At 41.2% G+C, this 15,839-nt stretch overlaps 1 protein-coding gene across 1 annotated transcript in view; it reads right to left on the reverse strand.

Annotated features, from left to right (window-relative positions):
* The window catches only part of LOC132404804 (uncharacterized), a 184,829-nt gene that overhangs the window by 99,331 nt on the left and 69,659 nt on the right, over positions 1-15,839 (reverse strand). Inside the window, exons 19-24 of the mRNA XM_059989308.1 lie at positions 12,334-12,493; positions 11,841-11,950; positions 7,732-7,897; positions 5,911-6,020; positions 3,932-4,091; positions 3,579-3,688 (exon numbers count right to left, since the gene is read on the reverse strand). Of these exons, the coding sequence (XP_059845291.1) occupies positions 3,579-3,688; positions 3,932-4,091; positions 5,911-6,020; positions 7,732-7,897; positions 11,841-11,950; positions 12,334-12,493 (816 nt within the window). The remainder of the gene's footprint in view (positions 1-3,578; positions 3,689-3,931; positions 4,092-5,910; positions 6,021-7,731; positions 7,898-11,840; positions 11,951-12,333; positions 12,494-15,839) is intronic.

Below are 15,839 nucleotides of genomic sequence, written 5' to 3' on the forward strand. Positions count from 1 at the left end.
TGATCATCAATACAGTGAATCTCAACTGTAAAAGCCTGGCTTCACAAGGAACATAAGGTTTCTGCTTCAGCTACAGCACAGCTTCCCATGGAGCAGTCCAATATTATCTCCTGAAGTTACTCACCAATGACATTTTGGGCCACCTTATTTATCATCAAGCACAAATCAATATACAAATGCTGACTTTTTTACTATTTAATTGAGAACTGTGGATATCATTCACAATGTATGAATTCATCAGTTCGGTCCATTGTTTATCACATTGTCTCAGCCATGCTTTGATAAATCATCAGTGGAGTAAGAAGCAGTGAATGAGAAAGTGGGATCTGAGCAGAATTGGAGCCATTCAAAAACAATACACTCATTGGGAGTGAATTTTACTTCAGCCAATAAAAAGCAGCGAAGTTTACACAGGGCGGCCATTGTTGGAGTAGGCATTGTTAGAGTGGAAAACTGAGGCTTCGGTTCGAAAGTCTTTGGTAAGAAGAGTTGGAGCCATAGGGGAGTAGCAGGTCAGGACAGGTAAGGTCACTTCAGTATATGTGTAGTGTTTAGTTTACATAACAATCCTTAGTTCTTAATTCAGTGTGCGCAGGGTGGTAGTTAAGGCAGTGTAAGATGTGGGATTTCAGGATACCTAACAGTCTCCTTGATGACTATGTCTGTGGGAAGTACACCCAACCTCAGCTTCTAACTGACCATGTCAAGGAACTGAAGCTGGAGCTGGATGTACTCAGGATCATCCAGGAAGTTGAAAACCTCATAGATGAAACTTTTACTATGGTGGTCACACTCAGAGTGCAAGCTTCAGAGAGCAGATGAGTGACGACCAGGAGAATTTAGGGCAGTAAGCAGTCAGTGCAGTGGTCATTCACCTCAGCAACAAGTATACTCCTTTGGATACTGCAAGGGGGGGTGACCAATGAGGGCACAGCAGCTGCAACCAGGCCACAGGCACTATAGCTGATTCTGCGTGTCAGCAGGGAAGGGTAAAATCAGGCAGAGCAACAGTGGGGGTCTTGCTGTTGATAAGAATCTTATCAACAGCAAGATGTTAACTAGAGAGAGGAGAGGACCATTCAAGGGTAGAACATTGCTTGAATGTGGAGGATGTGGATGAGATCCTTAATGAATACTTTATATCAGTATTTAACAAGGAGAGGGATGTGGAGGATAGGGAGATCAGCTAATAAGCTAGGACATTTTGAAGTAAAGAAATAGGTAATATTGGGTCTCTTAAAGAGTATTAATGCAGATAAGCCCCCAGAGCCTGAAGAGATATACCCCAGGCTTTGAGAGAGACAAGTGAAGAGATTGCTGGGGCTTTGACCAAAATCGATATGTCCCCTCCAGCCAAAGGTGAGATCCCGGAGGACTGACAACTGCCATTCCATTGTTCAAGGAGAGAATCAGGGATAATCTTGGAAACTACAGACTGGTGAGTCTCCTATCAGTGATAGGGAAGTTACTGCAGATACTTCTCAAGGATAGGATTTATGAGCATTTGGAATTCCATGGCCTAATTAGGGTGAGCCATTGTGGCTCTGTGCAGGGAAAGATGTGTTTTACTATCTTGATAGAGTTTTTTTGACAAGGTGGTGAGAGAGCTGTGGGTGTTATCTACATGGATTTTAGTAAGGCATTTGACAGCATCCGTCATGGGAGGCTCATCCACAAGATCAAGATGCATGGGATCCATGGTGACTTGGTAGTGGTCGAAGGAAGTCTTTGATTAGTGGTGATCTGTAGGCATCTGTACTGTGATCTTTGCTGTCTGTGATTTATATAAATGACTTGGCTGAAAGTGCAAAGTGCAGAGATCTTACAGGTTGATAGAATGGTTAAAAAGCCTAATGGCGTGCTTGTCATTCCGACCAGATGGTGGCACACTTGGATGCAGTGGCCTTCCTGAGTCCAAACAAAGGAGTAATCGTTCGTCTTTTATGTATTTTTTACAAGTTCAAGACATTGCTGGATATTAAGAACACCGAGTACTGCAAGTCTACCCCATTGGCCGGCTGCTTGACAGCAGTGGAGCTGGACTTGTTACACACACTATGTTGCAGCCTGCTTCAATCACCGGGAGAGGAAGACATCAGAGGCTGTGCGCAGAGCCCGATCCAACAGATGGTGTGGGGGATTGTCTTGGATGTTGTTGTTCTAATTCCAAGGCCATAGAGGGCATTGGTAATGTGGAACACTGAAGGACCAATTCACTGGTTCACTGGCGAGACCAACACCAGGGGAGAGGCATTGCCTCAGTTGTCGCACAGAAAGGCCGTCACGCTTGAAGATTGCCTGTTGCGGCTGTCAGGGAGGGAGACACGGGAACTGTCTGTTTGACATTGGATGGCGCACTGCGTTAGGGACTGACATCTCCCTTCTGTGCTGCTCTCCAGTGTTCGCTCAGTGGAAGTCAAGCTGGATTTTGCTCATCTGCGTTGCAATTGTACAAAATGAGGAACTGCGGGCTAGTTCTGCAGAAACATGGCTCCAGAACAACATCCATGCACCATCAATTTATGGGCCATGACACTCAGGGTCTAATTATTTATTAATAATAATAAATTGTTATTTTATATATTTTAGTAATATAATTATAAGTGCTCTACGTGCTGTGTGCTGTGCGTGACTGTTGGTAGTGTGTTTTCAACCTTGGCTCCAGAGATATGCTATTTCATTTGGCTGTATCCATATGGATGGTTGAATGACAATCAAATTTGAACTTTATTACTCAAGGCATTGAGTTGAAAAGTCAGGAAGTCGCAGTTTGAATAAAACTCAAGTTAGGCCACATCTGGGGTATTGCATACAGTTCTGGTTGCCCCATTACAGGAGAGATGTCAAGGCTTTGGAAGAGTGCAGAAGAACTTTAACCAGGATGCTGCCAAGATTAGAGGGCATGTGCTATAATGGGAGGGTGGACAAACTTGAGTTGTTTTCACCAGAGCAGTGGAAGGTGAGGTGAGATCTGATAGAGGTTTATGAGATGTTGAGAGGCATAGATAAAGTAGGCAGATAGTATCTTTATCCCGGAGTTGAAATGTTTTATACCACAAGACATGCACTTAAAATGAGAGGTGGTAATTTCAAAGGAGATATGAGGGTCAAGTTGTTGTTTTTTTGTTTTTTATTTTACACAGAGTGATGGTGGGTGCCTGGAATATGCTGCCTAGGTGGTGGCAGAAGGACTTTATCAACTTTTAGATAGGCACATGAATATGAGGGAAAGGGAAGGATATGGACATTGTGTAGTCAAAAGAGATTTGTTTAGTAGGCCATTTGATTACTAATTTAATTGGTTTGGCATAACATTGAGGGCCTAAGGGCTGTTCCTGTGCTGTATTCTATGTTCTATGAAGGGAATTTTTATCTTTAACTTTAGACCATAAGACTAAGGAGCAGAAGTCAGCCATTCAGCCCATCGAGTCTGTTCTGCCATTTCATCATGAGCTGATCCAATCTCCCCTTTAGTCCCATTACCCTGCCTTCTCACCATAACTTTGAATCCCTGACTACTCAGATACTTTAGAATCATTGCTTTCACACTAAAGAGAGGAAAGTAGTTCTAGACATACCTGTGTTACTGAACTCACATCTCCTTAAAGAGAATCCTGACATAACACCTGAGAGATCTGTTATTCTTGATGGAGTTCCTTTTTCATTGTTTTTGAGGTAACAAATGTAGCTACAAACAATCAGAAAATCATTATATAGCTTGAGCAATTTTTTTGTTTTCTTTGATGCTGGGACTGAGTGTATTAATCCTTTAAACTCTTTAGTTATGGGTGGAGTTACAAACATTTTCAGCATGAAAAAATGCATGAAGATGTAAGAAAATATTATTATAGATCAAGGGTCTGAGAATAATTTTTTCTATTTGAATGCTCTTATTATTTATGCATTCCAGAATATTGGTTGATTGACTAACCGCTGTACTTCATCGTGAAATTCCTTTTTCACAAAGGTGAAAAACTGACAGTGAGGCTCCTCGGTACATTTACGCTGGCAACTGTGTTCATCCTCATCTACAGACTGATGGAAGTCATTCCCCGGAAAGTCGAGGCCATCAAAGATCTTCTTATAACAAGCTGAAGAAAATAGGAAATTAAATTACTGAGTGACTGGAAATTAATAAAGGTGAGTTTATTTTGGATTAATTTAGAAAACGTCTAGATAATAATCATTTCCTCAGAACACCAGTTGTCCATACCCATTCAAAATACTGGTCTAGATAGACAGTGATGATGTTTGGGATTTTACCAACATTGATCCCCATTGTTAAATGGAGAGAAGTTTCTGCACTTGCTTCATTTGTTAATAGCAAGTTTTCTGACAGTGATTGTACACTCCTGAACACTTTATGATTGTTTGGCCCTCTGCCTGATTCACTTCTCAGCTTCTTTGTGGACTTCACATCTTGAGAATATTCAAAGTCAAAGCTGAGTTTATTGTCATCAGCACATTACAAGCTTGCACAGGTGCAATGAAAAACTTAATTGCAGCAGTATCACAGATACATAGCATCTTACACGCAGCATTCAGTAGGAAATCATAAATTTAAAATAAAGTATAGCCAATATACACAAGAAAGTAGATGTTCTCTTCTTGAGGCACTCTCAATGGTGGGGAGGGATGTATTCATGGTGTATTAGGCAGAGCCCACTACTCCATGCAGCTTCTTACATTCCCACGCATTCCCATTACCATGCCAGGCCAGGATGCAAACCAGTAAGGAAACTTCCAACAGTACACCTGTGGAGGTCTGTTAGTATTAGGTGACCATCCGAACTCCCTCACCAACCAGCCAGGTAGGTGACCTTGCTCATTCCAGGAAGCTTACTCCTGGCCACCCACAATTTGTGCAACAGTGGTAGGGTTGTCACTGAATTTGAAGACGCTGTTGGAAACGCGCTTAGCCACACGATCATTTGTGTATAGAAAATGGAGCAGGGAGCCTTGAGGTGCATCTACGTTGATGATGAGTGAGGAGAAGATGTTGTAAACAGTCCTTACTGATTAAGGTCTGCCAATAAGGAAGGTGACCTTCCAGAGATTTCCTAATAGCAAAGAGGGTCAAGGAAAGGGAAGTGCCTTGTCAGAGGATGTCAAAGTGTTACATTCAAGTTCACCACTGCTTCCCTACAAACGCTAAAAACTGTTGTTTGATTTGTTTCTTATTGTTCTCACAAATGTTCCTTTTTTTATAGCACTGGAAATGACCTTGACTTCAAGATCACCAAATGCAACAACAACATGACCTTCCTGGTACTTTCAACAGCATCCCTCAAATTCATGACTCCTACCACCAAGGAGAACAAAAGAAATCGGTGCACAGGAACATCATCATCTACGGGTTCCCTCCTATCATACAGCATCCCCATGGGTACCACGGTAACACAGCGGCTAGCAGAACGCTATTAAGTTCAGCAGTCAATCCCAGCATCCTCTGTCTGTCCTCCCCGTGGAATGTGTGCTTTCTCAGAGTGCTCCAGATTCCTATCACAGTCTCAAGATGTACAGGTTAGTAGGTTAATTGGTCATTGTAAATTGTCCCATGATTAGCTTAAGGTTAAATCGTGGTCGGGGATTGTTGGGTGGTGTGGCTCAAAGGGCCCGAAGAGCCTCTGCCTCACTGTATCACCGAATAAAAAATAAATAAACCAACACTATTACAGGTCCTTCTTGCATACAGGTCTAAATCCGAGACTTCACCTTCTTCAACAGCAGAAAACAGCAGTTCAAAAAAGTAGCTCACTGACCTCAAGGGCAATGAGGGATGGACAATAGATTCTGGCCTTGATATGATAACTAGATCCTGAAATGCCAGCTTAAAAATGGCCTGAGCTCATTTATGTTAAGAAGCAACTAAAAGAAGAAACAAAATTGAAAGTTTTTTTCATTACTTACTACTGTTCCGATTCTTGCACTGTTTAAGGGAAAACCCACTGACAACGTTTAATAACTTTGTTGTCCTTGAGACTGTTCCAGTTGCAGTTTGTTTTAGGTAACAGTAAAATCTGAAAAATGGTCAGTTATGATATTAATTAAACAACAGTCAAGCAAACAAATATAGAGAATGCCAGTGAGATTGTAATGATCCTATAAAATGAAATACGGTTTCATTTCCCCTGCCTTGGAAGAAACTTTCTTCCTCACTGGTAATAGGTTCTGGGCCAGCAATTAATTTACAAATTCATTAAGTCTCTGATAATCCCAGCAGACAAACAAAACTAAAAAGCCATCAAGCAATATAACAACTGCGGTGGAGCAGGATCTTACAAAGAATATTGTGATGATGACCAGATAATTTATTATACACAAGGGGTCCACGGACTCCTCAGTTAATGGCAGGGGTTCATGGCATAACAAAGGTTGGAAACCCTTGATGGCATTGTAGATGAATTAGCTGATATCACACAAAACATCAAAAAGAACACCTGGATATTCTTTGATCTCTTTGGGATTATGATCTTCCATCCAAATAGAGGACCAAGCTTAGTGTAAAGGTACAGTCCCTCAGTACTGAACTGGGATTTCATTTGGAAGTGTGCACTCCAGCCTCTGGAATGGGATTGGATCCCATTCCAGATACCAGAGTGCTAAATCATGAGCCGGGGAACATACATATCCCTGCATAGTACAATTCCTGACAATGGACACCATTCTGTCAAAACATTCTGCTTCCAAGCCAGTGGAAGGAGATGGCAGCTGCTCAAAGTGTGCTCTTTCATGGCCTCCTTGCTCACTCCCTCCCTCAGGCTTCACTGTAATTGGAAAGCCCATGCTCCCTCTTTTTCTTGCACACCGACAATACTCTTGTCCATCAAGCAAGAGTTCAGACGAGTAGTTTTCATTCATACAGTAGCTGGATTGTGGAACACACTACCTGCGAAGATGATAGAGGCAGGTCTACTCACATGTCTCTGGATGAGCACTTGAATCACCAAATGATACTAGACAACAAACTAAGTGTAAGTAAATAAGAAGAGTGTAGGTGGGCTATTGATGGTTCGCACGGACGCAGTGAGACGAAGAGCTTGTTTAATGCTGTATATCTCAGTGACAAGTCCCACCATCTGCAGCCAATGTAATCAAAAGAGGTGGGTGGACATGTCATTGAGGCAGCAAGTGTGGAGAAGAGGGAAAGCAACAGTATTGGGACCTGGTCAGCAGTTCAAAGGTTTACTGCTGGCATGTGTTGGGATGAGGTTGGGACCTGAAAATCTGGAATGAGGACTATTGATCATGACTCCATCAGCTAATGTGGTCATTATCAACTCACATTTTAGAAAGTCTGGACTTGAACATGTACGATATCTCTGTGGCTTACTGATAAGTGATTCTCTGGCAGATTCCTGAACAGGTTGAATGCAACTTGATGAACAAAGTTGAAGCACATCTGTAATTGTTCATTCCTCATAAGGATGCATACAAACCATTCATGGGAAGAAAGAAAAAAAATACAGTCCTTAAAAATTGACACCATACTGGGCAACTCATTACAGAGAGAGATGAGAAACAGTAGAGAAAAAAATGAAGCGAAAGAAAATGAAGAGGAGTGGAATTAGTTGGACAGTTAATTCAAAGGTATGGAGCAAGAATATGAAGTGCTTTTCTTGATGTCATACTGCAATTATATTGCAGACTTGAATTCCACCATGAGGAAAGAGAAAATTTTGAGAAAACTTTGTTCAAACATGTTACTAACACACATAGCTTCCATCATACCTTCTATGGTCTGTTGTCCATTCCTTCTTCAGAAATGTGAAGAATAAACATTGTGTATCATCAGTGCAGATTTGTTGACAGACATTTGCATCAGGTGCAAGAACCCAAGTGATATCATTTCCAGGAAAATCTATGTTTTCAGAAAGGTCAATTCTGCATTCTGAAACTAAAACAAAAGATATGATTTCCAAAGCAAGAACAGTAAAGGAAATCAAATCAAGTTTGATTATCATTCAAAACATTCAGACAGCATTCCTCTGGGACAAAAGTGCAAGCTTCAAGGTAACAAGCACAAAACCATTTTCACTCAAAAAAACATATATAGTGAGATCCAGATGTCTGGCAATTGATGGTACAGTCTCTGGGCAGTATGTATTGTACATATGTACAATCCAGCCTGTCATTCCACTGCTCAAACACAGGAGGGCAGCACCAACAGAGGAGGCCAGGCCGCAGCTGAGCTCAGATGATATGATGACGATATGAAGGGAAACAAGCAGGGAAGTTATGGAAACTATGACAATTAAAGAGGAGGAAGTACTGGAGCTTTTAAGAAATATAAAAATGGCTAAATCTCTGGAACCTGACAGGATATTCCCTAGGACCTTGAGGGAAGTTAGTGCAGAAATAGCATGGGCTCTGACAGAACTATTTGAAATGTCATTAGAAACAGGGATGGTGCCGGAGGATTGGTGTATTGCTCATGCGGTTCCATTGTTTAAAAAGGGTTCTAAGAGTAAACCTAGCAATTATAGGCCTGCCAGTTTGACGTCAGTGGTGAGTAAATTAATGGAAAGTATTCTTAGAGATGGTATATATAATTATCTGGATAGACAGGCTCTGATTAGGAACAGTTGACATGGATTTGTGCGTGGAAGGTCATGTTTGACAAATCTTATTGAATTTTTGAAGAGGTTACGAGGAAAGTTCACAAGGGTAAAGCAGTGGATGTTGTCTATATGGCCTTTGACAAGGTTCCGCATGGAAGGTTAGTTAGGAAGTTTCAATCATTAGATATTAATATTGAAGTATTAAAATGGATTCAACAGTGGCGGGATGGCTGATGCCAGAGAGCAGTGGTGGATAACTGTTTGTCTGGTTGGAGGCCGGTGACTAGTGGTGTGCCTCAGGGATCTGTACTAGGTCCAAAGTTGTTTGTCATATACATTAATGATCTGGATGATGGGGTGGTAAATTGGATTAGTAAGTATGCAGATGATACTAAGGTAGGTGGCATTGTGGATAATGAAGTATGTTTTCAAAGCTTGGAGAGAGATTTAGGGCAGTTAGAAGAGTGGGCTGAACGAATGCAGATGGAGTTTAATGCTGATAAGTGTGAGGTGCTATATTTTGGTAGGAATAATCCAAATAGGACATACGTGGTAAATGGTAGGACATTGAAGAATGCAGTAGAACAGAGTGATCTAGGAATAATGGTGCATAGTTCCCTGAAGGTGGAATCTCATGTGGATAGGGTGGTGAAGAAAGCTTTTGGTATGTTGGCCTTTATAAATCAAAGCATTGAGTATAGGAGTTGGGATGTAATGTTAGAATATTAAGGCCGAATTTGGAGAATTGTGTACAGTTCTGGTCACCAAATTATAGGAAAGATGTTAACAAAATAGAGAGAGTACAGAGAAGATTTACTAGAATGTTACCTGGGTTTCAGCACCTAAGTTACAGGGAAAGGTTGAACAAGTTAGGTCTTTATTCTTTGGAGCATGGAAGGTTGAGGGGGAACTTGATAGAGGTATTTAAAATTATGAGGGCGATAGATAGAGTTGACGTGGATAGGCTTTTTCCATTGAGAGTAGGGGAGATTCAAACAAGAGGACATGAGTTGAGAGTTAGGGGGCAAAAGTTTAGGGGTAATATGAGGGGGAATTTCTTTACTCAGATACGAGCTTCCAATAGAAGTGGTAGAGGCAGGTTCGATATTGTCATTTAAAGTAAAATTGGATAGGTATATGGACAGGAAAGGAATGGATGGTTATGGACTGAGTGCAGGTCGGTGGGACTAGGTGAGAGAAAGGGTTTGGCACGGACTAGAAGGGCCGAGATGGCCTGTTTCTGTGCTGTAATTGTTATATGGTTATATGGTAACTGCTTCTGCATCTTTCGCCTGGTCTGCAGCAACAGGCAAGCCTGAGGCTTGAGGCCTAGTACTTACTACAACCAAGGCCATGCAGCTCCCATGTCACCTGTCCACCCACCAGGCAAAGGCAAATAGCGTAACTTACATTATCATTGTTCAACAGAGACTTGTGATCACAATCTCCCACAGTTATATTCCAATGTCCTAACGGGCTCCTCCAATACACCGACCAGCCCCTTTAACACCTCAGCTGGCTCCTCAAACCTCACAGCTGGATCCCCTGATACTGGCCGGCTCTCCGCTGACAACGGTCCAGCTATTCTGATCAACGAGCAGTTTTCTGATGGAGTAGCCCTGTAGTACCCAAGATTCAAGTAGAATTGTCTTTGGATCATAAAAAGCTAATTTTACAAAGGAAAAAGCACCTTTGGTTGTCCCCAAGAGGCTACCCAAATAATTAAAAGTAATTACTAAGCAAACTAGAGGAATAACTCCTTCTATTCTACATGGATAGTCCACATCAGATACCATGGACACTGAATTTTCCAATTTCAAAATTCAAAGTAAATTTACTATCGAAGTTCCGATACAATATGTCACCATATGCAACCCTGAGATTCATTTTCTTGCAGGTATTTACATATTTTTAAAAAATACAATAAATTTTACTAAACAACTACACAGAGACTATATTGATTGTATTTTGTACAATCAATGTACAAAATAAGAAAAACTGTGCAAATAAAAATTAATCCCGAGAACACATGTTGTAAAGAGTCCTTTTGAAAGTGAAAGTAGAGTTCTGTAAAGTAGGTCGTAGAATCAGTTCAGAGTGGTGGTAACTGAAGGTATCCTTGCCAGTTTAGGAGGCTGATAGTTGTAGAATAACTGTTCCTCAACTTAATGGTGTGGGAACTAAGGCTTCTTTATTTCCAGCCCAAGAGGAGCAGTGAAAAGAGGGCATGGCCTGGTTGGTGAGGTTATTGGATGCTGGAATAATCATAAGCAAATAACACATAATCCCTCTGTTCTGTTCTCGCTTCTTCTGGTCTACCCAGTTCTTCCTACATACATCTAAGCCCCCAGCCCCCAATAACCTATTTTCTTTCCTCTGCTCCAGGTACTCCATCTGTCCATTACCCACACTCTCCACTAACTCTTTCCACCTGGCTGCCCCACCCTCCCTAATTTGGTCCCATTCCACATCTTCCCTTCACTTTAGATTCCACTATCTTCAGCATTTAACTCTTCCACCTGAAACTTCCAAACCTCTGTCACTATTTTCACTCATCCCTCTTCCATCTGTGCCAAACTGGGGCCAGATTTATGAATAAATCAAATGCAACTTTAAGATAAAACTAACTCGATGAAGATTATCTCTAGTCACTCATTCCTTGTACAAATAGATAAATCAATTCAATTTAACCCACCGACTTTGTCAAGAAGTTTGTTTCCAACTATAGTTAGGGATTTCCTTTATTAATCTGAAACTATAAGTACAATTAAATAATTATTTAAAGTCACCATGAAAAGAGAATTCTTGGGCCTAGCAATTTAGTAATACCCCACATATTCTGAGATCGTTCATTCAGAAAAAAAATTAAAGAGCTTGCACAATAAATTCCATAAATTCCAATCTGATCCATAACCAAATAAGGGAAACCACAGGGACATACCTTGTCCAACTAATGTTCATTGGTGGGAGTTGATAGAACTGCAGCAAATGGAAAGGGGGATTGCATAAGATTATTGCACAGACTTTCTTGATGGTCAGAAAAGCTTCAGTTCAATGAAGGGTCTGTTGTTTATATGTCTACATTCTGTTACACCGCAGTGATGGGTTCAAAACTCATTAAGTGTTATTGATGAGAGTTATACTGCAAGAATTTATTAATCTAGCTGCTTTGTTAGACCACATGATATGGCCCTTATGTGGATAAATTAAGCACTGTAATTTATACAGATAGCTATCTTCTATTTCACTCTTCACTGGTTAAAATCACATTGGCCATACCTGACTTATTGAACTCACATTCCCTTAAAGGAAATCCAGATACAACGTCCTTAAGAGTTGTTATCTTTGATGGAGTTCCTTGTTTGCTCTTCTTGAGGTAACAAATGTAACTAAGAACAATCAGAGAAAAAAATTACATAGTTTGAATTATTTACAACACCACCAAACATACTGTCACAGTTTTTGAGGCATCAAAAATATTGCAGATATTGCAAAAATATTGACCTGCCTGACATATTTACAAAACCATCAAACATTTCAGCATATACTTTCTCTGAGGTTGCCACTAATCGGTGAACCTGGTTCCCAAAGTGGCCAGGGAAACTGCAAAGAAGTTTTAATACTTTTCAAACGTTCCTGTCGAGTTAAAAGAAATGGGTAAAAATTGCCAGAGGAATAGGATTGATGAAGGAACCAAGTCAGCTATCCTCTACACAAAACTGAGATTTTTTTTTTGCTCCTGGTTCCTGGGTTGTTTGAGAGTTTGACTCACCGCTGCCGAGCGTTGCGATAGAACCCATTTGCAAAGGTGAAGTACTGACAGTCAGGCTCCTCTGTACATTCTCTTTGGCAGCTGTGTTCATCGGCTACTACAAACTGACGGAAGTCATCTCCTGGGAAGTCCAGGCCAACAAACAGGTCTTTAAAACAAGCTGAAAAACATGGGAATGTGACCTGATGAATAATTGAAAAACAGTAACAAATAGAGAGCAATCAATTAAAAACCACTAGTAGATTTAGCATATGCTTATAATAGCATTCTCCCATTTCCATTAAAAGAACTGAATCATTCAATTAATTCACATTTTTGATTTTTTACACCAAATACATTCTTCGATTTCAAATCACCAATCACCTTCTACCATCCTGTGGATTTTGCTGTTAAGCAGCAAGACAAGTGAATGATATGATTCAGCAGCAGAGGACCTGCACTGTATTCACCAAGTATTGGAAAATGTCAGGGCAGAGGTTCTCAGATTTCTGACCCACCAGCCTCCAACTTTAATTAATCATTCACCATCATTTCCAGCACCTGCAAAGAGCTTCCACCACCAAACACATCTACTCTCTTCACGAGCACAGTGGGTGGTGGAAATCTTGAGTAACACACACAAAATGCTGGAGGAACTCAGCAAGTCAGGCACCATCTATGGAGATGAGTAAACAGTTGATGTTTCGGGCCAAGATCTTTCATCAGCACTGGAAACGAAGGGGGGGAGAAGCCAGAATAAGGAAATGAGAGGAGGGGAAGCAGTTTTCAGGTGATAGGTGGGACCAGGTGAGACAGAGATTATATAGTAAGAAGCTGGGAAGGAATAGGTAGAAGAAGTAAAGGACTGAAGAAGGAGGAATCCAATAGGAGAGGACTGTTGATCAACAAAGAAAGAGAGGGATGAGGGGAAACAAAGGGAAATAACGGGCTGATAAGGACAAAAGAAGGGATGAGTGGATAACAAGAATAAGGACTAGAAAAAGGGTAAAGGAGGAAAGGGTGATGAATTACTAGAATTTATCAAAATTGATGCTCAAACCATCAGGTTAAAGGGTACCAGGGCAGAATATGAGGTTGCTCCTCCAACCTGAGTTTGGCCTCATCATGGCAGCACAGCAGTCCATGGACAGACAGGTCAGAATGGGAATGTGAGGTCAAATTGAAATGAGTTGCCCACGGGAGATTCCGTGTTTTGCAATGGACAGAGTAAAGGTGCTTAACAAAGTGGTCCTCAAACTCTACATCAGGTCTCACTCAAGTAGAGGATGCTGTTCCAGGAACACCGGATACAGTAGGTGACTCCAATAGACTCACAGTGAAGTGTCACATCACTTGGAGGGACTGTTTGGGAGGAGGTGTAGCACTTGTTCCACTCTAGGAACATGTGCAAGGAGGGAGATCAGTGGGGAGGTACAAGTGGACAAGGGAGTCACATCCAGAGCAATCCCTACAGAAATTGGAGAGGTGGGGAGGGTTGAAAAATGCATGCTTAGTGATAATTCTGTGTTGGAGATTGCAAAGTTACGGAATCTCGTGGGACAGTAGTTAAGTTCAGGGGACACCCTATCTTTTCTATGATGGCAGGGAGATGGGGTGAGATCAGATGTGCATGAAACGTAGGAAATATGGGTAAGAGCAGCACCAATGGTAGAGGAAGGGATACGCTGTTCTTTGAAAAAAAGAGGACATTACAGATGTCATAGAGTCTAGAAAAGTACAACAAAGAAACAGGCCCTTTGGCCTATCTAGTCTGTGCTGAACCTTTTAAAATGCCTCCTCCCATTGATCTGCACCAGGACTATCGCCCTCCACACCCTTACCATCCAAGTACTGATCAAACTTCTCTTAAACATTGAAATCGAGCTCACATGCACCACTTGCAATGGCAACTTGTTCCACACTCTCACCACCCTCTAAGTAAAGAAGTTTCCCCTCATGTTCCCCTTAAACGTTTCAACTTTCCCATGACCTCTAGTTATAGTTCCACACAACCTCAGTGTAAAAAGCCCATACCTCTAATAATCGTGAATATTTCTCAGCCTTACACGTTCTGGGGAATGAAGTCCTAACTTACTCAATCCATCGTTAAATTCAGGTCCTCCAGGCCTGGCAACATCTTTGTAAATTTTCCATTTGCTCTTTCAACCTTATTTACATCTTTCCTGTATGCCAGGATGTTGTTCTTTGACTATAGCTCGGCATTTAACACTATTACTCCTACAGTCCCGATTGAAATGTTACAGAACCTGAGCTTCGGTACCTCCCTGGATTCTCAGCTTCCTAACTGGAAGACCACAATCTGTGTGGATTGGTAATAAAATTTCCACCTTACTGACAATCAACACTGGCACACCCCAGGGATGTGTGCTTATCCTTCTGCTCTACTCTCTCTACACGCATGACTGTGTGCTCAATGTGATAGCTCAAATGCCATCTATAAATTTGCTGATAATACAATCATTGTTGGCAGAATCTCAGATGGTGACAAGAGGGCATACAGAAGCAAGATATACCAATTAGTTGAGTGGTGTCACAGCAACAACCTTGCACTCAACGTTCGTAAGACCAAAGAGCTGATTTGGACTTCAGAATGGGCAAGATGAGGGAACACATATTAATCTGCATAGAGGGATCAGAAGTGGAGAGAGTAGGCAATTCCAAATTTCTAGGTGTCAATATCTCTGACCTAACCTGGTCCCAACATATTGAAACAGCTATAAAGAAGGAAAGACAGAGCCTATATTTCATTAGAAGTTAGAGGAGATTTGGTTTATCACCTAAGCCACTCAAAAACTTCTACAGATGTACCATGGAAAGCATTCTGACTGGCTGCATCACTGTCTGGTATGAGGGAGCACTACTGCCAGGATTGAAAGAAGCTACAGAAAGTTGTAAAATTAGTCAGCTCCATCTTAGGTACTAGTCTTTGTAGTATTCAGAACATTTTCAAGGAGCAGTGCCTCAGAGAGTCAGCAACCATTATTAAGGACTCCCACCATCAAGGACATGCCCTCTTCTCATTGTAATGTCAAGAAAGAGGTACAGAAGCCTGAAGGCACACACTCAACAATTCAGGAACAGCTTCTTCCCCTCTGCCACCAGATTTCTGAATGGGCATTGAACTCATGAACACTACCTCACTACTTTATTTAAATTTCTGTTTTTGCACTACTTATTTTAACTATTTATATACTTGCTGTGATTCAGTTTTTTTCTATATTTATCATTGTACCACAGCATATGCCAGTGATAGTAAATCTGATTCTGATAGGTAGGTGACCAAAGGTACACACAATGCTCTGAATTAGGCTTCACCAATCTTATACAATTTCAACATCTCCTGTACTTACCATTTTGGATTATGAAGGCCAATGTTGCAAAAGTTTTTATTACAACCCTATCTACCTGTGGTGCCACTTTCTTTGAATTATAAATCTATATTCCCAGATCCCTTTGATCTACTGTACTCCTCAATGCATATCATTCACTGTGTAAGATCTACCCTG

Source organism: Hypanus sabinus, chromosome 14 (genome assembly GCF_030144855.1).
Source record: "Hypanus sabinus isolate sHypSab1 chromosome 14, sHypSab1.hap1, whole genome shotgun sequence".
Classification (NCBI taxonomy): domain Eukaryota; kingdom Metazoa; phylum Chordata; class Chondrichthyes; order Myliobatiformes; family Dasyatidae; genus Hypanus; species Hypanus sabinus.